The 25,736-nt window shown below is 41.6% G+C and overlaps 1 protein-coding gene, 1 long non-coding RNA gene and 1 other non-coding gene across 5 annotated transcripts; all 3 read left to right on the forward strand.

The window, feature by feature from the left end:
- Nucleotides 1-734: 734 nt before the first annotated feature.
- LOC138406024 (uncharacterized) lies at nucleotides 735-2,074 on the forward strand. Its single transcript, XR_011239687.1, has 2 exons — nucleotides 735-1,036; nucleotides 1,932-2,074. It is a non-coding gene; the product is annotated as an uncharacterized lncRNA (long non-coding RNA).
- On the forward strand, nucleotides 917-1,010 carry trnai-uau (transfer RNA isoleucine (anticodon UAU)). Its single transcript has 2 exons — nucleotides 917-954; nucleotides 975-1,010. It is a non-coding gene; the product is annotated as a tRNA-Ile (tRNA).
- A 3,358-nt stretch (nucleotides 2,075-5,432) lies between the features above and the next one.
- Nucleotides 5,433-23,075, forward strand: ppm1bb (protein phosphatase, Mg2+/Mn2+ dependent, 1Bb). 3 transcript variants are annotated; one of them, XM_020083176.2, is made up of 6 exons: nucleotides 5,433-5,841; nucleotides 13,607-14,449; nucleotides 15,566-15,683; nucleotides 15,928-16,039; nucleotides 16,852-16,909; nucleotides 21,697-23,075. In XM_020083176.2, exons 2-6 carry the CDS (start codon nucleotides 13,619-13,621, stop codon nucleotides 21,724-21,726), a joined length of 1,149 nt encoding a protein of 382 aa, XP_019938735.1. In that variant the 5' UTR covers nucleotides 5,433-5,841; nucleotides 13,607-13,618; the 3' UTR covers nucleotides 21,727-23,075. The 3 variants fall into 3 exon arrangements, with proteins under 3 accessions (XP_019938735.1, XP_019938734.1, XP_069373445.1); XM_020083175.2 differs by having other exon boundaries at nucleotides 5,436-5,841; nucleotides 18,544-23,075; XM_069517344.1 differs by lacking the exon at nucleotides 5,433-5,841 and adding an exon at nucleotides 5,876-6,017 and having other exon boundaries at nucleotides 18,544-23,075.
- The last annotated feature ends 2,661 nt before the right edge of the window (nucleotides 23,076-25,736 follow it).

Consider the following 25,736-nt stretch of genomic DNA (forward strand, 5'->3'; position numbering starts at 1 on the left):
TAACTACCTACTTGAACTGTGGTAAAAAATTGTTTGCATTCATTTATTTTGAAGAAAAAAAAATGTAAGGCAATCGTCACATCAGATGAAGAATATAATTGTTAGTTGCAGCTTTAATTAAGTCAAATATCTGCCCTCATCAAACCGAACAAGTTGAATGAAGTCTTTTTGAAGATTGTAGTCCACTCAGAAAGATGTGCAAATTGATAATGTTAACTCTGGTCATTCTATCGTAGTGATTGTAGCTCCACTGATCCATATTTGCATGTGTACAAAGGCTCACATCCAATCTGTCAGGGCCACAAGAAGACCAGAGGTGCCTGAATTGGCCACATCTGTGTGCTGTGTGGATATCCAGAAAAGAAACCAAAATATCCCACATACCAACACTGCCCTCTTGTGCATGTGGAGTCTGCACTCCACCAATCATGACTCGGTCTCAACTGAGGTTTCAAACCATTTTTATACAGATGTGTTTGTTGGAGGCAGCCTCTTAAACTACAACAAAATAAATAAAATCCAGACCCGGTGTTTATTTTTCAAACATTATATGAAGTCACAAAGCAGCGTGTGAGGTGGGTTTTATTTATTTCACAGACTCTAGAATGAGTGGTGGACAATATGAACATGTGAGGGCACCGGTAGATGGCAGCAAAGCGCCGCTGAAGCGTGTAGCGTCAATGAAGAGGCGGTGCTTGGCGGTCGGAGCTGAGTGAGAGGCACGTGAACGCATCACACGAGGGGGCTTGTTTGTCGGACTCGGTTCGATCGTCGCTTCACCTCCAGTCTTCATCACATCCACCAGTGTACTGACCGAGAACAGAGATCAATGGGTGACAACAAATTCCATCACGATTTGGTCCGCGGCGAAATTCGACTCATTCTTAAGGACTTCTCCCAACCTCGTACTGACGAAGCTCCAGTGGCGCAATCGGTCAGCGCGCGGTACTTATAAGACAGTATTGAGCAGAGCAATGCCGAGGTTGTGAGTTCGAGCCTCACCTGGAGCAAGTGTTTTTTTTTTTCTGTCTCTCTGGTAAATCCTGCAGCACCTCACCCAGTATTCTACATACTTATACCTTTATCTGTATACTTATACCCTCCTCTCAAATACTCATACATACACAAAACCTCCTCAGTTTTGTTTTGCTCCTGAATATTTGCTCACATGTAAACACACCACTGTGAAATTACATTTTAAATTGTGATTATTGTGTCAGTACATCTGTCACAAGAGGATCGTACATTACATCTATATTTTTACATTTTTACATATACATATATATATATATATATATATTCAGTTCTGTAACATCTTCTTTTCTTTTCTGCAGGGACCTCGTTTCATTGAAAACTGTTATATCTTATGAAATGGAATATTTCAGTTATTGAGACAAACACTTAGTTTGTTTAGATCCTGTCAATAACAAAAATACATTTAAAAAAAACACAAGACAATATAGGAAATAATAATATTTAAAAAAAACAGTATTAACACTATAGTTGACCACACTTTTATTTTGTTTAGGCAATTTTAAATAAATATACATGCAACACTGAATTCTTATTTTTACTTTCATTTTTATCTTTATTTTCATTTTTGTTATCAGTAGTAGTAAGTCATCCACTATCTATCCACCAGTTTAAAAAAATTAAAAAAGTAAATTTGCTCTTAAATTAACTTTCATTCGATTTAAGAGCGATATTTTCTACTATTTTGGTATACAATTAAAATGTACTCTTCCTGGCCTGGTAATAACTGTTAGTTAAACGTTTCACTCATTAGCTTTGTGTCATCGCAACACATTATTTTTCTCTTAAGAGAAATATAGAAAATAACCTCAGAAAAGCAACAATATTCTTATTTAATTCATAAACTCTGAGGACAGATGTGCTGCTGGCAACTTAGATCCTGCTGCTTTGTTTTTCAGCAGCGCATCCCTCTGGCCACAAGGTGGAACTACATCCCTGTTGTAAAACCAGATTTTCACCACTAGAGGGCGGTGGGACTGCGCCAAACAGAAACATGTAACTTTAAGAGAATGTGCATTAAACTTCTTAATGTTTCTCTCTACTCCGCCTCTGGTTACTGTTATAATCATTAATCAATGTCTTATATTATAAATTCAACTATTTAGACTCAGTCCACATCCGTTTATACACATTTCTAAATAACACAGTGCAGTTTCTTCAATCTGTGGGATTTAACCATCATCTTATTCTTTTTCTGATGTGATTCATGTCAGTTTGTGCCTGAAATGTTGTATCGTACGTCTGGATTTCTGTGTGTGTCTGTGATCTATGCGTGAATGTTTGTTTGCGGGACGTCTGTCACTCTAAGCCCTGTAAAGCTGGGAATGAACAAGCAGAAGATTGCAGTAATGATGTGACCCAGATGTCCCGGGTGCAGATCTCCGGGCTGAAAATGAGAGTGCAGATCAGGGCTGCCGTACATCCTGTCACCCCCCCTCACACACACACACACACACACACACACACACACACACACCACCACCACCCTCCTCCTCCCTCCAACCACCCCTCCCTGGGATACAATCAGAGAGTATTTAGCAGCAGGGAATGTGTGTGTGTGTGTGTGTGTGTGTGTGTGTGTGTACTTGAAAGTGTTCAGTGAATATGTGTATATCATTTGTGAGAGAATGCTGTAGTGTGTGTGTGTGTGTGTGTGTTGTGTGTGTGTGTGTTTAAGCCCATGCAGATCCATGTAAACACAAGGGATCAGATTTTGGAGCGTGTGCCACTTGTTCTTGGTGCTCCGGATTAGACGTAACAGTTTTTTAATTTACTCTCCTCAGCTGCCTCCAAAAGACGCTTAAAGCTGAGCTTCGCCACACCCGAGACCCCCTCCTCCCTCTCGACATGCCCCCCCCATCGACCCCGTCCACCATCTCACCCATCCTCACCCATCGCCTGAGGTGACCAGGTGGTGGAACAATCACACGCACACGCACACACCACCCTGACAGTAGGCTCAGCGGGCCACTTTCTTCAATGAGAAGCCTGGCAGTCTGAGTGTGTGTGTGTGTGTGTGTGTGTGTGAGAGAGAGAGAGTGTGAGGGATTGAGGGGACAAAAGACGGAGAGTTTAATATTTGGGATAAGCTGTGATTGAACATCCTGAGATCAGAGCCGAATGATCAAATTCAGCCAGTGATAATCCCTCATCTTGGAAAATTAAATACCCCTCTTCTGGCTCTCTTCATGCCCAGTCACACTCTCTGTATTTCTCTGACACACACACACAAAAACACACACTCACACACACACGCCAGGGTCTTAATCTGACCTGTGTCTCATAACCCTGCTTGGTTCCTCGGGGAGCTGTTCTGATATCTGATGAGTTTTTCATTAATAAGACTCAAGTCTAATCCTGAGGGAGAAACACAAAATGACAACGGATAAGCCCCGCTCCCCCCCCCTGTCCTACCATCACACACACTGATTCACTGATATACACTGTCTAACTAAACATCTTTATACATGCACTTATTTTCCAGTTTATGCTTCAATCTCCCAATCCCGCTGCTCTACTCACCCCAGCCCACATTTGATCGCTTCTCTCATCTTTGTTTTACAAATCTTTGGTTTATAATCTGCTGGTGCAAGAACTGGTCCAAGGGTCTCAAAAAACAACCTATAGGAAGTTCTCTTATTCTATTTGAATGGTTTTAACCTTTTCTCTGTTCACATAAGCCCTTACACTGCAGAGCAAAGGCCGCCACACTTCTCTCCTCTCCCTGAAAACTAGTCACTACAGTCCACGATCCAGTAATTAGAAAATATGTCTGAGCAAGCATTAGCTCAGGTTTATTGTAGCCATTTCTTTTTTGCTGTGCTCATTGTATCTGAGTCATATGTCTTCCTGTGAGTGCAGGCAGAACATGTTACTCATTGTTCATGTCATGTGGGGAACCTCGTGAGTTTCTGCAGAGTGTTGACTCAGTTTGGGATTTGACTATTCTATAGGTCATTTATTTTGATGTATGCAGATAAAAAACATGCGTTCGTACAATAACACAACAGTCAATGTTCAAGTGTGTGTTTATCCTCAGCTGCACACGGATAGACCAGATGAGTAATAAACATTATACAACAATTAAGACATTTTGGTGGAGCACAATGGAGACTACATGTGAGAGCAGCACAAGATGTTTGAAGTCATCCAGAGGGAAAAGTGAAGGGAAAACTTCATCAAACCTGAGTTTAAAGCTGAACTGAAATCCCGAAATGTGATTTAAACTCACGTGAGGACGTTAAAATGCAAACGACAGCTGAGTATTGGGCGTCAACATTAACGAAGACTCAGGTTTTTAATGTCACAGTCTTTTTTATCCCTATCAGGAGCTTTATGTCATGCTTGGTTATGTGTTTCCCTCCATTGGCTTCCCGTTCATCACAGGATTGATTTTAAATTTTGTTGTCGATATTTAAATCGGTTAATGGACTGGCCCCGCCTCACTGGCCCGAACTTCTTCATGTTCACACTCCGAGGTCAAAGGTCAGCCACTCAGCTGCCCCTGGATCGGCCGTAAACTGGGCTCATAACCAGAGGCCATCGAGCCTTTGCAGTAGCAAACTTGTGGAGCTGATTGCCACTCCACATTAGATCTGCCCCCTCGCTCGCACGCTTCAAATCATTGTTAAAGACACATCTCTTCTCTTTGGCCTTCTTTTCCAGTTGAGGACGTTACTATCCCGGCAGATTTTATTCTCTTATCATTTGTATTATGATATATTGTGTGTTTCTGTTTTCTTGTTATACCTTTTACTTTGTAAAGCACTTTGGTCAACCAAGAAGTTTTAAATGTGCTGTATAAATAAAGTTGGCATTGACATAGTATAGACAGTATGAAACATAGGGGTGTCAATGAAACCTAATACTACTTTTATTATTATTATTACTACTATTATTATTATTATATTTCATTTGTCTTATTATTATTATTATTATTATTATTATGACTTCCTGCTGTCTGGTTCACACTGTTCATCTCTTAAGGTTTATTTATTTATTCCTGCTGCGCTTGAAGTAGTTGGCGCTTGTTATCCATTCAGGGGCACTCCTCTGTGTGGTAACTCAAGAGTATATCGAGGAAGGACGATGTACTACCAATGTAACTTACTTCGTTTTTGGTTGTACTTATACTCCGAGCCGTTGCCGTCACGTCAGACTCGAATGATCTACACGCTTTTATTTCAAGCCTGACTCCGCCCACACAAAGTAGCTTCGGCGTACGCTCGTAGCGGTAACAAGTGTATCCTCGGGATCCAGCGCGTCACGGAGCTCTGGTGATGGACCAATGAGATTGTCGCTCTGGACAGGGGCAGAGCTAATTGACGCGAGAAGTGGCCAATTAACCGACGTGTCGCCTGGTCGTTGTAACCAATCAGCGGGCATGTGCCAAAAATAACACCTCCTCTTGTTCAGCACCCAAAGTGGAAGGAAAGCTGTGTGGCCTTTCAATGGAAGAAGAAAGTGCGAGATTTGCCAGTGTTGTATAATATCTACAGTTCTCAGTGTCCATATTTGTTTTGGAGCGATCGAAATTATCTTCAGCTGACGTGAGCGACAAGAACTGGCGTCAAACATGCGTAAAAATCAACGCTGTCCAAGCAGGGAACCGCCGAGAAAGGAATTATCGCCGCTCATCTGAGGCCAATCTCGGTTATTTATTTTTTTTTGTCAAATAAGGAAACATAACGTAGCTAGCCGGCTAACGTTAGCTCCGCAGATAGCTAGGGCAGCGACACATCTTCACACAAAAGCGGGCTCCGGCAGGTGATCAACATTGGATCTGCGTTCGCCCAGCGGCAGGAAAACGTAAGTAGCATGTGTGCTAACGTCGTTAGCTAGCGTTTGACAACCCGGGGGCACTCGCGCTGGCTCCCTATCGTTGGGTTAACGTTAGCATGCCCGCTAGCGCTAGCTCGCACCGACACACGAGCGAACTAGGCCCTCGGTGGCGAGGAGCGGTGTTGTGAGGAGTTCAGCATGTGGTCAGTGGATTGGTATTTATTTGTTTTTACACAGAAACATGTTTCCTAACAGCGGCCAGTCGACGAATGCAACACAAACTAGTGGTTTGTGGGAATGTTAGCGTGGGAACGGAGCGTCGCCGGGATAAAACCTGAGCCTTTAGCCGAAGTTTCAAAGTAGCTCCGCCAGCGTTAGCGAGCCACCTCTGAATGAAGCACATTTAAAGTAACGCTGGTGTGAACACGTTGGTCTCCAGTGCTTAGTCGGGTCCCAGGCAAGCTAATCTAGCATAGTATAGACTACACTATAGCTATATCTAGCTAATGAGAGGTTAGCGTACTTTGTCATATGAGTGTCAGTGATTAGCTAATGATATTTCAAAGCATTTGATATATTTATTTAAACCAGCACACGACCTCACGCAGCTATAGGTCCGATTGCTTTCAGTAAGTAGCCATGCAGCGATATAAATACCCAGAGATAACATCGACATGGTTAAAACTGATTGAGCTGCATGGCTGCTGTTTGTCCTGTTGTGTATGCGGCGACCTCACAGGTTAAATATAACTGCAAGGGCCCATTTTTACGTCTGGTATCTTTGTGGAAGTCGTTCGCTACACGTGAGATGAAGTTAAAGCAGATTATGTTTAATGTAGCAAGAAAGATGTTCTTCAGAAGTCATGTTTCACTGCGGCAACAGAAATGCTCCTCCCTACACTTCACCCATTCTCATTTGCTCATTTGATTTGTAAGATTGGTTTTATATTCATATGTCCACAACAGTATGTAGCAGGACATTTGTTTGCTGAGGTTCAGTTGGTATTGTAGAGATGGAAATCTGTCAGTACTATAACAAAACATTGTATCTGAGATGTAAACATAGAAACAAACAAGAATGGCACTTCAGCAAACCTCAGCCGAGGCCCAACAGTCCCCACACAAAACCACATCTACGTTCATTAGATCCAGATTCATTTTTATTGCACACACTTTAAACATGCTTGTTTTCCCCCCCATCTAGATCCATGAATGGTTCTCAGAGAAATCAATGAAAATGTGTGTGTGTGTGTGGGGGGGGGGGGGGGGGGGGGGGAGATAACCATCCAGTAGTTATGTTGAATTCTGCTAATAAACTACACAGATGAAATTGAAACATTTATTTTATATATTCCAGGCGTCCAGCAGCGCTGTTATGTAAAATGCACAGGGTTTGCCCTGAGCATAAACATGGGCTTGGTTGGGAACTCCTAACTGTACTTAAGATATGCTGCAGTATAGCTTTGTATGAGTTTGGAGTTTTTGCTGATACAATAATAAAAAGGGCCATTGAGTGTGGGTTGTATGCACTCTTGTTGTAATTGTAAATCAATATTACATTCACTAAGAAGAATGTATTCATTGGCATTTGTTTGTTTACTTGTTAATTTGCATTACACAAAAACGATGCAATGGATTTCCTCAACTTGATGGAAGGATGCATTATGGGTCAGGGAAGAACCAACATAAATTAAAATAAATTGCATATTTAAGAGTCCATGAGTAGATAATGATTACATTTTCATTTTTTTGGTGAACTCTCCCTTTAAGATGATTACTATTACTTTTCTTACTTTCAGATACAGAGTTAAATAAATTACATTATGTGATGAGTCACTGTACGCCATGTTCTATGTTACCTCCTTTAAGGACTCAATCATCAATCATCCCTATTATTTTTTTAAGAAGGGAATGTCTCAATCTTTTCATGCAGCTGCGGTGTATTGCTAGTTTGACTCTGTCCTAACAGGAGAAACTTCTGATGCATGTCTCCTCTTTCCATGGCAAAAACTTTTTTATACTTTTAAAGTGAGGCTCTTGACTTCTTATGTGTTTGGCAGCTGACCAAACTTTGCAGTCTCTTTTTATGACCAGGAATTTAATGTGATCTCAGATGATAAAACAATTTAAAATTGCCCCACTGTATAACATATGTCATCAACGTTACGCCTGTGTTTAGTTCATGGTTTATTATCAATTATGTATTTTGCCATGTTGAAAATTAGCCAGGCAGCCACCCTGCTCACCTATTATCAGATTGCGATAAGGTTGACACAGTTGACCAGTATATGACATCACTTGGTGTTTGCCTGGTGCCCGACAAGTCAGATACAGGAGGAGTTAAATAGCTGATAATCTTATCTGAGTCAGCAGACACTGTGTAAAGACTGAGGGGCAGATGAAACACAGGGTCAGTGATAGATTGAGACAGTCATCGTGCTTATTTTAGTGCTTGACAGGTCTGAAAAAGGCCTTGGCCAAGCAGTGATGGATCTGTAGGCATCTCAAGGTGCTGCATTCTGCACCATGTCATCATTGTGGATATTTTAAAATACAATAAATACTGTCCCATACGGTGACACATGCACTGTCAGTAACAGATGCTTCCTCCGAGTACAGACATCCACTTTAGTTGTCACTTAGAGCACAGACAGGACAGAAACTGAAAATCTGCTCGCCAGTTCATTCTGTACTGCTTGTGTTAACAACACTTTGGCCCAATATCTGTTGACAACTGTGTTCACTTCCCAACAGGGACAGACTAGATAAAGTATGATTCCCACGCTGTTCAGTCAACTCCTACAGTCTCATTACTCATAGCCACTGCTAGAGATAATATCTCCCCAACAAAGACAAACCAATCAGATCAGTGTGCAAAGTTCTTTCAGTTATTCCCTTTTATGGATGCCATCTTTAGATTTGCTACAAGATAGCCAGTCGGCTTACCATCATTTACACTTTGTTGTGTCAGTATATTGGAATCCGATGTTTTTTGATGGGGACTTTTTATAAACGTATTAATTAAATGATAAACTAAATGAATAGTTGGTTAATCAAAGAATTAACAGCAGATGTATTGATAATCAGAATAATCATTAATCATAGCCCTAATAACCTCTCCCTTTCCATTGAATTGGCTTGGACTTTAGCCTACCACTAAGTCATAACTTGTGTGTTTGTTGTTTGTCAGTGCTTTTGTCTCTTTAAGGATCGCAAAGATTTAGTAATGTCACCATCTGCCTAGCTTTAAAAACAGTCTTTACACCTGTCATGTGTCCGTTTTTATCCCTTAAGCTTCTGCTTTGTTGCTTATGTCAACATCTCACAGTCATGAAGTGAAAATCGTGTTGCCTATCACACTGTCAAAGAAAAAAATTGCATGAGAAGTGCTACTAGGGCGATTTCCATTGACAGCTGTGATTCAGGAGTTGTACGGCTGACATTGGAAGCACTCTGCTGCAGATCAGAGCACCAAGGAGAGAGAAAGAAATGGAGTCAATTAAGAATGTAGAAGTGCAGCATGTTTGATCTGTGCACCTTTCTTCTGTGTGTATTAAAAGGAACATAGAAACACAGGCAAGGTCAGAGTTGGTGTAAAGTAAAGGTTAAAAATGGTTTCAGCAGGATCTTTTAAACGTTGGATAAGATAAATAAAAAACTATATAAAAATGTGACGGCCGATTTAATAGGAAGGTGTGGCTCTATAAGTAATCACTGTAACTCTGGGGATCATCTACACAACATAGACTGTGTTCCAATTCAGGCCTTATTTCAAGACTGAATACGTCATAACAGTTCGACAGGGCTGTTCCATTCCAGAGACTTCTCCAAATGCGGCTGTGAAATGTGACCCGGTGTATCCTCTGCAGTCCTCACTCACTGTCCCACAATCCACTCTGGGCTGGTTAGTTTAATGGTGCTATTCACGTGGTACTTTCTGCGAATATGAGGAAATATCACATGACCGTGTCATGTTTATCAGGTGTTCTCCTTCAGTCATCACTCACTAAATCCATCAGAGGGACTGGACCAATGAAAAAGCCAGAGCAGAATGTAAATGCTGTGAGACGAGACCTTGGATTCTTTTTTAAAGCTGGATAATTTAATAATCACAGGATATGACAGCTCAATGTTATGGTTACTTAAATTAACTTGGTATATTGTGTGATGGTGTCTTTCATATGTTGAGGTGAAATGTTTCTGCTAATATATGCTGCTTTATTGTGTGTCAACTGTACATTTCTATGTAATACATTTGAATAATATGGAGCTCACAAGTTGACAACAACTACCAACTTAGTCTTCAAGAAAGAGGTTTGATGTAAAAGACTCACAATCAGACTGAGCAACAATTTGATCACCACTCCATTATTCAGTCAACTCTTTCTGTGGAGGAACGACTTGAATTTCATTCCCTAGTGACTGACATGTTGATCACTTTGACATTGTAGATAAATCTGGCCATTATTGTGGTGGCAAGGCACTGGCATGGCTAACGTTTGCAAACAACCTATTAGCTCATATTGCATAAGAATTGTATCTCTGAAACCTTTTGTTAAAATATCCTAGCAGCTTGATATTGTTACCCACTGTAGCTATTCCTATTATTGGCTGCATTGTTTATCTATCTCGGGGAAAGTTATTTATGGATATCTTCTCTCTAGTACATTTTCATTTAAAACAACCTTTTATAACCTGAATAGCTCTGCATCAGAAATAATCTCTGTCCATACTGAGACACCCAAAAACACATATCACTTAACCATTCGCTGAACTGGTCATGAGTGTGCAGGCAGATGTAAAGAGGAAGCAGATTCTCCACTTGGCAGTTGGCTGCGTAGTTGCAGAAAAACAGCATTGATAAAAATAATGACATTTGACTAATTTTCTTGGGCTGATGACAAAGCATAATGTTACTAACAGTAAATGTTCATGACACTTTACATTTATTGCTGTAAGTTGAATCATGGCTGATATGATTAAATCCGAAAGAACATGTGGTTTTCAGTTGTTGTTTCATTGTTTCTGGAACTCTCAGTGTTAGTGTGGACATAGCAAAACAATTCTTGATGCTCTGCAGAATTTGAAGTGAAAACTCACATTCTCAGATCCGGGTGATTATGGAAAAAGCCTGAAATGTATTGAAATGATGTTGAAAGGTGTTTCCTTAATGTAAGGTGTTAAGCTTTATTTGAGAAGTTTGAAATAATAAGTGGAAATGTTTGCTCTATGCTGTGTTTGGACTCTGCTATCATGTATAAACTTGCAGCCCTAGGGTTTTTGCAACATATTCATGTGCACACTTGTTTAGTTCTTGAACCTCCATGTGAAACTTGTTGTTAAGATGGGGCTCCCTGCAGCATTACGTAATCCGTGACCTTCCGCTTCCCTCGTCGTAGCCAGGGGTTTATGGTGGACGTGCCTCTGAGCATCGGGCGTGCTTGGTTGTGATCTGTGGTAACAGCACGGGTGACGGCAGCTATTTTTTTTTTTTGGTGGGGAGGTGTTGTGTTTCAATGTGACGTCTCGCCAGGGATATTGTTGGCGCTTTTCTTGTGTGGATGAATGTGTTTCTTTTTTTTGCCAGTAGTCAGTTGAAGCATCGTCAGCCAAAGGAAACCTCATAGTATCTGCATGTGTTCTTGCAGTCTGCAAGTCTCCTTTCAGGATCTAGCTGCTGCGACTGCTTTAATGGATGGATGATGCAACTCTCCTTTCCTCTCTTTACCACACGGCTGTGTGTGAGTGAGTGAGCGAGAGAGAGAGACAGAGAGGGGGATGTAGTTGAATGAAGCTTAGCCTGGATGTTTGCACTGCAGGGTGGGTGGTTGCTAGGCAATGGCAGTGTGTTTGTTTTATTTTTAGAGAGAATCACTGCTGGTGAACATAACAGATTTGTCTTTCTTTCACGCACACACATACGTGATCCCTCTTTCTTACCATACATGTACATTTGGGCTGCCTCTGAATCTCAGTAGCTGGTGGTGAAGGTGAGAGCTTAAAGAAGGGAATTCTGTTGATATAATCAAATAGCAGGAAAGCAATAGAAATGCCAATGGCACTGGCCCACTGCCCCACCCTGGACATGAAATCTAAACCGGCCTGGCGTATTTATAGAGCACCTTTTTCTTGCACATAGACCATGACACTACACACACACACACACACACACACACACACACACACACGTTCCTGTGAAACCAGCAGTAGTCACTTCTTGCATGTACCAGCCTTTTTTGGGCTCATGCCTGTCATGCCGTGAGTGCGCTCATGTGGGAGGTAACGCAACGTGAGAAATCAATATGTTGTGTGTGGTGGGGGGGAGAGATATGATGCAGATGCTGATCAGTGTTTTGTACACACATAAACAGCCATTTCTTATGTGTTTTTTATTCTTTTCACCAAATGTCTGACCACCTTTATTAGCTTGTTAGATCGTGGTTACAGATTCCCAGAGCCTGTTAGGGTCCAAGGCCGTGTTCAGATGGGCAATAGCCCTGAGGTGGGGGGGGGTGTAGCCCCTAACATGATTTTAATGACACCACACAATTGACACATCAGGGTCCTGCAGGCTCATCCAGCTTGTGATCATTGCAATTAAATATACAGTAATTGCTGCCATTATGACGGAGCAGTATTGATATAAACTACTGTGCTGTGTTTGGTTGACTCTGCCTTTAAATTCATGCCAGATTCATTGATTCTTACTCAGTCTAGACCAGGGCTAGGCTATACGGCCAACAATGTTCTAAAGATAAAAAAAATCTTTAAAACATTCTCATGCAAAATCAGTCGATGTTGGTAATTATAATGATAAATCTCACAGTATTATTTCTCCTGAGTGAATCTTGTGATTTCCAACTCTTCTTCATGAGCAGAGATTGACAAACACTTCGAACAAAAAACCTTTTAGAAATTGGAGGTAGACTATTAAAACCAATTATGTCTTGTACATCCTCACTGTTTTTGCACAGTGCATAAACATATTGATAAATAATATTGTAAGTAATACTATTAATGAAAATTATATTGCGGTGATTATTGTTTCATCGCCCAGCCCTAATCTAGACTTCAATTTTGTTTGTCTCGTTGTCTGAAAAAACACGATTCCACCAACACAATCTGCTAACGGACCAGAGAAGATGTCTACCTGCCTGACGACATCACCATCAACAATTAAGCTGTTGGTTGTGATCAGCTCATGATTTAAGCAAGTGTATGGAGACAGCTCAAGTAAAGACCTGATCTTAACCCCTTCGAGTCAAATTTCTCTCCTCGTCCGCTCTTGGCAGTTGACAATTTCAGCCTGTGCTGATTCACTGATGTTACTCTGTTTCTAAGTTGAGTAATGGCATTAGTTACTGTGTGAAAGCGGTTCTCTGTGCTCAAACAAGCTTAACAGCTGCAGTGTAATCCTGGGCTCTGTGGTTCCTTCAGTGCTATCTTTGTCTTGTTGTCAGTATCTCTGGCTCTCACCATCCATTAAGTAATTAAAAGCAGCCTGTAATAATAGTAAGAAGCAGCCTACTGAACTACTGACACAAAAAACGGGTGATTTACAGAGGATGTTATTGGACTGGCGATATGTTTGGAGACTATCATGTTAACAGTTGTTTAAAAATTGAACTGAAACTTTACCTGTGCACTGAGGCAATGCTTCCTTCACATTTCTGTCACAATCACGTTTATAAAAAAAAAAAAAAAAGTATGAGTACATAGATTGTCTTCTTTGTTCTGGCTGATGATGGTTCAATTCCTGTTTCCTGCTTCTCTTTCCTCCTTTCACCTCCAGCTATAGGCAACAATGGGTGCATTCCTGGACAAGCCGAAAACGGAGAAGCACAGTGCCCATGGTGATGGCAATGGGCTGCAGTATGGCCTGAGCTCCATGCAGGGATGGCGGGTGGAGATGGAGGATGCCCACACAGCTGTGGTGGGTCTTCCACATGGACTCACCGACTGGTCCTTCTTTGCCGTCTATGATGGCCATGCAGGGTCCCGGGTGGCCAACTACTGCTCTGGCCACCTGCTGGAACACATCTTGTCAGGAGGGGCCGACTTTGGTTCTGGATCCGGCTCTGTGGAGGGTGTGAAGGACGGCATCCGCTCAGGCTTCCTGAACATTGACGAATACATGCGCAGCTTCACTGACCTGCGGCAGGGCATGGACCGCAGCGGATCAACAGCTGTGTGCGTGTTGCTCAGCCCGACCCACCTCTACTTCATTAACTGCGGTGATTCGCGGGCTGTGCTGAGTCGAGACAGCAAGGTGGGCTTCTCCACCCAGGACCACAAGCCCTGCAACCCCCGGGAAAAGGAGCGCATCCAGAACGCTGGCGGCTCAGTCATGATCCAGAGGGTGAACGGCTCCCTGGCTGTGTCCCGGGCCCTGGGGGACTATGACTACAAATGTGTGGATGGTAAGGGCCCCACGGAGCAGCTGGTGAGCCCTGAGCCCGAGGTGTGTGTGTTGGAACGAGCGGCCGAAGGAGATGAGTTTGTGGTGCTGGCGTGTGATGGAATCTGGGACGTCATGTCCAACGAGGAGCTGTGTGACTTTGTCCGCTCACGACTGCTGGTGTGTGACGACCTGGAGAAGGTCTGTAACTCTGTGGTGGACACCTGTCTACATAAGGTAAGCTGCTTTTGTTCCACATACATTCTCACACATTGAAGGTGAAAGTTCACACATAGTTACCAGCTAAGAATGTTTCACAGAAGACTCTCATATGCTCAGTTAACAGCATTAACAAACAAACATCAGTATTTGTCCAAAAATGTTGAGTAAGAAAGAAGACAGTGAAAGAAAAAATGCATAATGTTTAACAGAACTTAACATCTCATATCGAGAGATAAGATAAATCAGTTGTTGAATAATACATTACTGCTTTTAAATCAGTCCCTGTCCATTGACCTTCCCTGTTATCGATCCAAGATAAAGTAAAATATCACTTTTTACCTCCCCAACAGTGTTCATCTGAGACTTTTGCTTTACGTGTATCCCTCATATATTTGTATCTGAAGTTAAGAAGAAAAGCACACAACAGCCTGGTTATTTTCACTTCAGGGATTGTCGCAAGTATCACGTCATAAATCTCCTCTGCTGCCACTGCTCTTTAAGATGGATGTGAGGTTGTACTCAGAGAAAGTTGCTGTGACTTTATTGAGTGGTAATGGTGACTATCCATTGATTTGAGGCCAGTGCTCCTTAGCTGTAAGTGACTGTGTCCTATAAATATCACCTAATATATTATCTAATGTTCAGACAGCTGCTTCCAGCCAAAGGTTAAGCTGTTCTGTTTCTATAATGCATACACTGCAAGGGAATAAATAAAAATAAGTCGTCAGAGGTTAATAATTAAATATTTTAATTGACAAACAGTTGTCAAGTGTTTTCATAATAGATGAATCACCTTTTGTAGCATTATACTGATTAAGGCTTTTGAGGAAGTCACACTGGGCTCAAGGAAATTTAGTTATTGTCTGCCAATTTAGCAACAACATATAATCATCATTTGAAGCCCTAAAAGATGAAAATGGACACAGCAATTGTAAAAGAGCCACTACAGGACTTTTTAAAATATAATCAACAAGCATAAAATAGTGGTAAAAAAAACCGTGTGATACACTTAGGATCAGTTAATCCAATATCAAGTTGATGTCTCAAACGATATTTGTGTTACAATGAAATTGTTAGGATAATATTTTCCCTGTTTTCATTTAACTCTGTATTTGTTCTGTCATCCTGCAGGGGAGCAGGGACAATATGAGTGTGGTGTTGGTGTGTTTACCCGGAGCTCCCAAGATCTCAGAGGAGGCTGTGAAGAAAGAAGAGGAATTGGATAAATTCCTGGAGTCCCGTGTTGAGGGTCAGTACACTTGACACATGTGTACACCAGCATCTTAGACTGGAATATACAAATATTTAAAATCAGTACACTACAGTCAGTAGTGCTGCAAATTGCAATGAGCAGTGGATGTGATTTTTTTTTTTTTCTTCGGGTGATTTCTCAGCCTCTGCAGAGAAACATGCTTTTTTATACTCTACAACCTCACTTCAGTTCACAACACAACCTCTCACAAACCTTTTGTCCTCTTTGTGTTTGTGTGTAGAGCTACTGGGAAACTCTGGGGATGCAGGAGTCCCTGACCTGGTGTCTGTCCTTAGGAGCATTGCCACAGAGAGCATCCCCAACCTTCCACCTGGTGGCGGCCTGGCCAGCAAGTAAATATATAACTATGTTATTGCATTTGAAACATACTGTTAAATAAAGTCAGAGGTTAGTAGCAGCCATACATATTTTCTTATGCTTTAGTAACTCGTTTGAAGGATAAACTATAAATTTGATCCCCATGTCCCATAGCTACGGCCGATGACAGCGTTGGTGTCGCCTATGTGTAGGGCACTACTTTTTCATCCTGATATTCATTCAGTTATTTTCATGTATGTTAGAAACGCCATCAACACGCTCACGCCGAATCCTCCAGAGGATCTCCAGCTGTGTTCTCAAATGGGCTCACTTGGACACTATCTTTCTAGGGAGCTGGTTCGGCGAAAAGTCCGGAGCCTCTCACTCAGACATTTGCCTTCTCACTTATATTATATCAGGAGATTTTCCAGAGTGGTGTGGAGTGGGAGGAATCCCTTCTCATCGGTGTCAAAAAATGCCCGTACATTTTTACCTTCCCAGCAATGCCACAGTTACCATCAAAGATATATTCTCATGGTTGTCATGTCACTGCTGGAAACTGCTCAGATGGTAACACTTTTTACTGACCAATCTGGCAGCACTGCAGGAGCAACAACCGTACACTAACTTTCATCAAAACACTTAAATGCGCACATGAATTAAGATATTCTTGAGTGTCTTGATGAACAAATAGCAGAGACCCAAGTATCGACTCAGTTGCTTTCTTGATTCCATTATAATCTCAATCAATATACATTTGAGTAGAATGAGCAGAGAGTGTTTTCATGATGTAAGGAGTTGTTCTTTTCTCTAAGCAGCGAGGCGTGTGCTGTTTGTGTGTTTGCAGACGCAGTGTGATCGAGGCGGTGTACAACAAGCTGAACCCTCACAGAGAAGAGGAAGGCGTGAGTTGATCTCTCTTTAAACCCCCTCACATCTTCAACCTTTCACCCTGGCCCCTTAATGACCTCATAAACACACACACCAGCCCAGACAAGGACACTCTTTTGTGCGTGTGTGTGTTAAGAGTGAGAGAAAATGAATGTGGTTAGAGTGTGAAAGAAGGTGCAGGATAGACTACACAGAATAGCCTTGGTAATCTTAGTTCACTGCATTCATGTTGAAAAGCACCGAAGGCCTCTGCAGTCAGTTTCAATTTTGTGTTTATCATTGAAACAGGATGTATAGCAGGACCTTGGCAAACCTTCTGAACTCCTCAGCAATGAACTCTTTAAACCACCTGACCCATAGTATTGAAGGCTTCACATACCTGGATTAAATACATCTGAATTTGATAACTGGAAGTCTGATACATATAAATGGTTTGAATACACCAACTTGCACCCCCTTTAAAAAAACTAAACAAATAACAACTGGATATATAGTTGACACTTGAAGCAGTAGCTTAGGTGTATCGTCAGAAAAATTAAGGTATAGGATAGGGTATCATCGTCATTGACTGATGTCAAGTCAGAAACTTTGATTACCTAAATATGTACATAAATACAAGCACCACTGTCAAGAACAAAAAAAGACTCTTCACACTGACTTTTTTTGAAAGACTGTTCAGAGCTTTAAGTAAATTAATTGATCGTACTTCACAACACAGCAAACAACATTCATTATAAGTTGTTTACTATTATTCATTAAAACATTTCAGTCCATTTTTCAATTGAATTCATTTAATTTAATCTTATTTAAAGTACAAACCTTTCCCTCTATATAAGGTCCTCAAAAATGGGGACAAACGACAAATCAGGTCTGAGTGCATCACTATCGTGTCACGATCATTCAGCTAAGGCCTGAATTAGAATAAATAAGAACTTAAATCTTAAAGAGTACAATTTCTAGTGTAATTATAAACGCTTAAAAACTACAAAGTAAAATATCCACTTCAGGCCACTTCAAAAAAAAAAAACATCTGAGTACACACATTCTGTTTATATTGTTGAAAATTCACATTTCTTTGTCAGATGAAATCTCATAAGCAGCTTCTCAAAGAAATCTCTTCTTCCAACTTTTTTAAAAGTCATTTTTCTGAAGAAAAAAAAGATTGTCAGGTTTTAAAAGTTAAGGTGTGTGTGTGTGTGTGTGTGTGTGTGTGTGTGTGTGTGTGTGTGTGTGTGTGTGTGTGTGTGTGTGTGTGTGTGTGTGTGTGTGTGTGTGTGTGTGTGTGTGTGTGTGTGTGTGTGTGTGTGTGTGTCAGCAGTGGGCACATGAGCTTATTTGTCACATTAATGTCAGTGGAGTCTTGAGTTGCAGGCTCTTTTCTCTGGGCTGTGTGGCTCCTGACCAAACCCCCTTCTCTCTGTTACACCACACAGCGAAAATCACAAAGGGTTGTTGGCCACAAGGTCAGAGGTAGCTTTTGCATGGGCTGTCCGACTGGAGCAAGAATGTCTCTGACGTTGTCATGCTAGTGTGTGGTAGATATTTGTGTAAATGATGTGAGTATTGTGGCACTGCTTGTTAGATGTACGTGTGTGTGTTTGACCATGGAGCGTGCCTGCAGAGTCTGACCCCTGGCGTGTCACCTCAGGCCTTTGCGGGGGGAGAGGAGGAGAGTGAGGAGGGAGGTGGCAGTACGGCGGCACATCTGCTGGAGGCTCTTCGGCAGTTCCGCCTCCACCACCGGGGGCAGTACCGTGCGGTGCTGGAGGAGTCCCTGGCCACCTACCATGTGCGGGGGGAGAGCGCTGCTGAGGGAACAGGGGCGAGCAGGAGGACCTCGGACGACAACGTTGATAATGACGGCCAGGAGCAGACCGCCTCCCCTCCCTCTCCCCCCTCGCCCCCGCCCTCACCTGCCACTGCAGAACCGGAGGCCAGCCAGGATGCGCCCACCCCTGAGTTTAATCCCTCCTCTGACTGAGCACCCCGCCTGCATACCAACCCACCAAACCATCTCTCCCTCAGACTCCAGTGCTCTAGTCAACAGCTATGATCTCTCTGCTTTCCTGCAGCACAGAATTTGAATTGACACATCGGCCATTTCTGGTTTTGCCTTCAGCCTTCGCTGCTATACATATACCCATAACAATATTTTAACAATTCATTGGAAACACAAATGGCCCCTCTGTCTGTTCAAGTTCTGTCTGCGAGCCACATTTATTACATTAACCTAATGAAGACTCTTTCGCTTCCTGATTTTCTTTCCCCCTTTTCCTCCTGACCACCTCGGCTTTGATTCCCCAAAACTTACCAAGCCACTTTTACAACTTGACCACACACACTCATGTTTACAATAGAATCAAGGTGAATTATTGTTGAGTTTAAACGTGGCTTGTGAAAAAAAACATTTAACATAGCACTCCACGATTCCTGGTGTTGGCTTCTGGCTGATTTCCTACCTGAACCCCTCCTCTCCCCAGCCTCCCCTCCTCACACCTGCTTACAATGGACAAAGAAAAGGAGAGGGGACACTCTGAACTGCTGTGTCCCCAGGCCTACTCCATCTACAGACTCAGAACACACTCTTTTATGTATATGTGTGTGTGTGTTTGTTTGTATGTATGTGTGTTTGTGTGCGCCAGAGTTTGAGAGACCAATCACCTCTACACGCATTTTGTGATTTTGATAACGGATGATACGTGAGTGTAAACCCATTTATCAGCACAATCACAGGGCAGTTAAACAACAGAGGGATGCGTGGGGTTGTTGTTTACTTGTAGTTTGAGCGACAGTTGATTGAAATCATTCTCTCACCACATATCCCTAATTCTTCACCATCACAGTTAAGTCACGCTGCCTCACAATCATGCACAAAGAGGTTAAAATCTGCTTCTTCTTGGTGTGACACTGGAGAGGGCAAAACACAGTTGGTTTAGGGAAAGATTGAAGTGTGGGTTTAAGTACGTTCTAAGGGACGAGTGCTCAAACCTACGTACAGCTGACATGTTGGCATACACTTAAGCATGCTAAAATTTAGCATTACACTTGTTAGCATCCTAAAATTCAGTTTGTAGTGTCTTACTAATATGGTAACATTTCTCATGTTAGCATGCTAGCAGGCTATGTTGGCATTCATGTCATTAATCTGACAGGTTTTCTGTAAGGAGCTGAAGACAGCAAGTGGAGTACTTGACTTGATAATGGCACTAGATAGGTGACTGAGACCACTATTGTTTCTTAGTACATCTCATGCTGCACCTTTTGACCAAAATGTTGGACCTGGCCAACCACTATCACATCCATAAGGTCACACTGCTAATGTAGCGTGGCTGAGCATATCCAATCCAGGCCTGATGCAGCACTTATACCCTCAGTCACACCTGGAGTAAACAAAGAAATGTGTTTAACAAGAGAGTTGTGCATCTATAATCAGTAATGTTGACATGTTGTTATACCTGTGTTTTAATACATTTCCAACAGCTCATGCTGCCAGATGCTGTTAAGTGTGGCTTTCTGAGAGAGAGTTAATTAAGACTTAATTAAAACCTTCCCCCACATCCAGCATATTTCATTCCCCACAGTTTATGACTTTATTCAGAGAGAAACAATCTGAAACTCATAGCTCATTATAGACGTTTTGATTCAAACAGGCTGCTGAAGCTACAGTGTTTATTCTTCCTCTATGAAAGCAGGAAGAGGGAGTCTATAATGCACTGTACCCAGTCACTCTGGTAATGCATGCACTGCCCTTATCCTTTACAATATCTAAAGCACTTAGCTATCAGGAGGCAAGGTTTTGCTAAACACTGTGTGTCTGTCTGCGCGTGTGTGTATGTATGAATTGTATTTGTATGGGGTTTCGTGGGCCAAATCAGTCCCACACCGTTAATAAAATGACAAATGAACAAATAAAAATGATTTGAGGTATCATGCTACAGCTTTGTGTCAAGTGAGTGTCTCTCTGTAAACTGGCTGTACAGCTGTTTCCTCTCTGTCTGTTAGTCCCATGCCAAGTGAGTCACGTTGCAGATGTGCAAATCAGGGTCGTGATTAGGGATTTAAAAAAAGCTGAAAAAGTCATATTTCACCATTTGCATGTCACAAACAAATCACAAAAAATCCTAAACGGAGCTGAAAATGATTTGGTAGCATAATATACCATTCCCTCAGAAGTTTTAGAGGTTTTCTTCTGTATCCTTAACAATATTAAATGTGTTGTGTATGTTTCTGTGCAGGCCTAGGCTGTGAAGTTTTTATGAGCAGCTTGAGCGGAAAATAAATCCTTACCTTCCTCGCCCTCTTCTGTCAGCTTTCAGCTCTCGCCCTGAACTTGTAATTTTTACGTTGGCTGCTTAAAGACATTTTAATCTGTCGTCTCCTTTAAGAATAAACATCAGCTCTCAGGTTTGAAACATGTCAAAGAAAATAAATGCCTGCCACTGCACTGCTTGAGCCGGTGGTGATTAGCGAGCGGGAAGGTGCGTGGTCTTATAGGGACATTCTCTCCCATTTCTCCCCCATGTTTTTCAGTCTTGACAGTTGGCCTTGTGATTCTCCGCAAGGTGAGTCATCAGAGGTCTGGGTTCTGGTTGTCTCAACATGCTGGCCGGGCAGGGGGATCTCACTGTCTTTCACCATTATCCATTCATTTTGAGTTCATAAGAGGGCAGTAAGGTTAAAAATCTACTTCTATTCAAGGCATCAGGAGCTGTATGGTAAATATTGTGTGCATAAGAAGATGCAGCTTCAAAAAAAAGCTAACACACAACTCTCCATCTCCTTTTGCTTTTTACCTGCCTAGAGCACCGGTGAGCTGGAGGACCCCTGGTAGCCGTGGCAATAATCCCCCTTCGTCTCCTCCCGGTGACCGGCTCGTCCGCCCAGAGGAGGAGGTGTCTCTCCATTGCGCCGTGTCTTTCTCCACTTAAAAAAAGAGGACATGTGGTGTGTCTTGGAGTGCGTGAGTGCGTATCTTGGTTGTGCATGTGTGTGTGTGTGTTTGCAGCAGTGGGACAAAGATGACAAACGACAAGTACACACACACGCATACTGCTTTAAACCTGGAGGTTAAAAAAACAAAACAAATTCACTTTTTCAGACATGTCAAGGTTTTATGAACTGAAGCATTGTGATGGTAGAAATGATTTTTACCATTGAGGTGTTTTTTTTTCTTTTCTTTTCTTGAATGTTGACAATGAACACCTTACTTCACAAGGACATGAGGACCTATAGTGTGTGTGTGTGTGTTGGTGTCTGCGTATGTGTGTTTGTATGTGCGAGAGATGGGTTTGTGTTTCGTGGAGGGCCAAGAGAAGACAGATGGAGAGAGACTTTGTAATTCTTCTTCTGGACGATTTTTTCGTGCTCCTGGGTCTGATAATTGCCTAACACCCTCGCTTCTCCCCCTCGTTAAAGACACACACACACAATAACACACACTCACACACACACTCACACTCTCTAACACACAGACACCAAAACCATAAACACCCCCACCAACTCCCACTTCCACCTGTGCACGTTATGTGCCACTGCAGGGCACTGCATGAGGACTTTGGTTCCACATGTACAGCTATGTGGTTTTCTTGTCGACCCCGGATCGGACAGCCATTGGTTGAGACTGACTGAACCCAAAGGACCTCTGGGCTCTGATTGGCTCCAGCCATGTGAGAAGTGGAAATGAGTTGTTTTTTAGTTGTTTTTTTTTCTTCTTTGCTCATAATATTAGGATGATGACGATGATAATCATGATGGGGAAATGGGAGGTTATTTAGTTTACTGAAGAGCTGAGGGCGAGTTGGACTCATGGTGGTGGTGGGGAGGCTGTTGTATCACTGGTTGGACTTCCTGTAGAGGAGGAGGGGTTAAGGTAGGAGGGTGGGGGATCGGACACGATTACCCACCGCCCTCCTCACCATCGCAGTCGGAGGTACACATAACGGCGGACTGTCCTGACAAAGGAACGTTTTTTTTTTCTTTTTTAATGTTGGCCATGAGGTTACTAGCTGCTCGCTGTGTAGAGTGAGTGAACTCCCTGTTTTAACCCTGTTCCTGGTTCTCAGACTGCATTGGTAATGTTTGTATTGCTGTTGTTTGATTGCACTCACATTTGATTACAGAAAGCGTCTATATATGAAATAAAATACCTGCCAAGGACCCAGCGGTGGCTGCGTATTTCAATCAGTCAAGTTGTGTCATTTGTGGATGCTTGTGCAGCTTCATGGAGGCCGCTAACGTGTGTGAAATATTAGTTAACTAGCATTTCAAAAATGTCCATATTTAAAGGTTCTAACTGTTTTTTTACATGTTTGTTATTCCTTCTTTACAGGATGAATTGTGTTACACTGAGGGTTGTGTGTTTGTATTAGCACCATGTTAAGACTCCAAAGGTCTTATGAGCTGCAGGGACCCGGTTCAAGTCGACCTTGATGTTTGACCTGAAGTAGAGAATGAGCAGAGACTTTCCTGCAGGTGAGGAAGTATTTTATTAATTCCCCAGGAGAACCTTCAACAGCGTAGAAAGAAAGAAAAGAAAAAATGTCAAATCTTCAAACTGTAAAAGGTTGAATATTAGTTGAATTAGCAGAACATCATAAAATCTTGATGTTCGTGGTGTCAGTGTGGAGGCACACTGTGCAAGAGCCTCAGATTGTGTTGATATGAGAGACACGAGAAGAAACACAAAAATGTGTTGGAAAAACTGAACAGATAAAAGTCTCCATTCTCAAGAACCTCACATACACACCCACTGTAAAATCTTAACATTAATAAAACCTAAACTGCAATTATTCAAAAATGCTACATGATATCAAAAGGTTGAATAACACCTGAAAAGCTGAAACTCTTGAATGAAGTTTCTTGCACAAAGTATGATGACAGATGCATTTAAAAGGGCTGAAGGATTTTAATGGTTTGAATACTTTCTCATTCATTTGAATTAGAGAACTTTTCAAGAAAAAGTTGAATATCCCAAAAAAAAATAAAATACTTGAATGGTTGAAATTGCAGGAGTTGGAGGAAAATTAGATAAAGAAACAAAGAAATAGTATTCAGACTAAATATTACCTTTTTAAAGTTCATGGAATGAAAAGTAAAAGTCATGCATTGATATTTGAAGGAAGACTCATTTTTAAATGTCTGTTTGCTGCAGTGTTCATATCCTTTTCATTGCAGAAATCCACAAAATATATTCTTCACTCATGAAGACTGCAATAGTTGATAACCAATGTGCATAAAACAGTTTTCAACACGGTATGTAATGAAAAATACAGAATATGTATAACAGCTTGAATTTATATAGCACCTTTCAAGAGACCCAAGGACGCTTGTGTAAGATACATACAAAGACACACAACTAGTATGAATAATCACTGATTTATTATTGCACAAGGTCCTGTGATACTTCAGTAAAGTTTGAATACATCTGCAAAATTCATTTTCACAAACCACACGATACAAACCAGTTCGTAGCAGCAGGAAGCTTAAACTTAAGTTTAACTTTAGTCGAGTTTAGTTTATTTCCTTCATTTCAGTGTAATCCAAACACACGTTTAAAAATCACAACAATACACTTAAACCCTTGTGTACATAATATGAACCCATAAAAATATCACATGAACATGAACAACTTAAAAATAAATGACAATAAAAAAATGTAATTCTTTATTTTATTGCATATTATTGTTTAAACATGGGTAGTAAAACTGACAAATTATTACGACTTTAAAAGATGTAGAGTAAATGGCTGAAGTGATCCAGTATGATCTACATATTGGAAACAGCAGTCAGTGACAAATTAATCTCACCACACAAGATAAAATACACACAGTACATACATGTACAAAGTGACAGACTCATGTTTTTTGAAAGGATTTCTCTAAACCCTACATGTTCTATGCTAAAGGATCATTTTTACAAATTTGGAAGTGATCCATTCCTCCTTCTTACCGTCCGACAACCATCCTCTGGGCGACAAAATAATATTTTTTACTCTTCACTATAAACTTCACTATACAGTATAAATGTCAAATTAAAGCAGAACGCTGTATAGAGAAAGACGTCTTCATAAATGATTGTGTGTGCTGCTGTGGCATCACCACACACACACACACACACACACACACACACACACACACACACACACACACACACACAACCCCTGTCTAATCTGTCACTCTGTCATAATTTGATCATAATCCCTAATCATAATCACTTCGTATCTTAAAGGTGTTCTCAATCTGGAGTGGGATTATGGGATTGCGAAGCGTGTGTGTGCGTTATAGTGTGAATGAGCGATCCAAATCTATTACGGTGGTGGTGTGTATGATGATGGCGTGTGTGCATGTGCAGGAGGGGCTGTGTGTGTGTGTGTGAATTTAATTTGATGATAGTGGCGGGGTACAGAACGCGCCCTCTCACTGATTCACCCGCTGAATCCACATTAAGCCTCATATTACAAAACAATAGATAGTGACCTGTTAAAACTGTTTGTGCGCCCCTGCTCGCTGCATCTTTAATCTCTTTCACTTTAATTTGTTTTCACAGAACTACACGACGTAAAACAACAAATCTGCCGCCTCCGCCTCCTCTTGTCTGACATGCACTTTTCTTTTTAGCCGAGCTTGTAGTAAGGTGACGTCAGTTCATCCACCACCACCAGACTGACAAATCTCAACAGCAAAAGTAAAAGCATTAAATGTTGCACAGACGATCATGGTCCCCAGAGGATGCATCCTAACTGACTTCAGTCTCTCCTGACGTTTTTACTGTGGTTCTACCACAAGGTTGATTTTTTGGGATTTTTAGTGAAATACCTCAACAGCTGTTACATGAAAGTTGCTA

The sequence above is a fragment of the Paralichthys olivaceus genome, chromosome 21, assembly GCF_024713975.1.
Source record: "Paralichthys olivaceus isolate ysfri-2021 chromosome 21, ASM2471397v2, whole genome shotgun sequence".
Taxonomy (NCBI): domain Eukaryota; kingdom Metazoa; phylum Chordata; class Actinopteri; order Pleuronectiformes; family Paralichthyidae; genus Paralichthys; species Paralichthys olivaceus.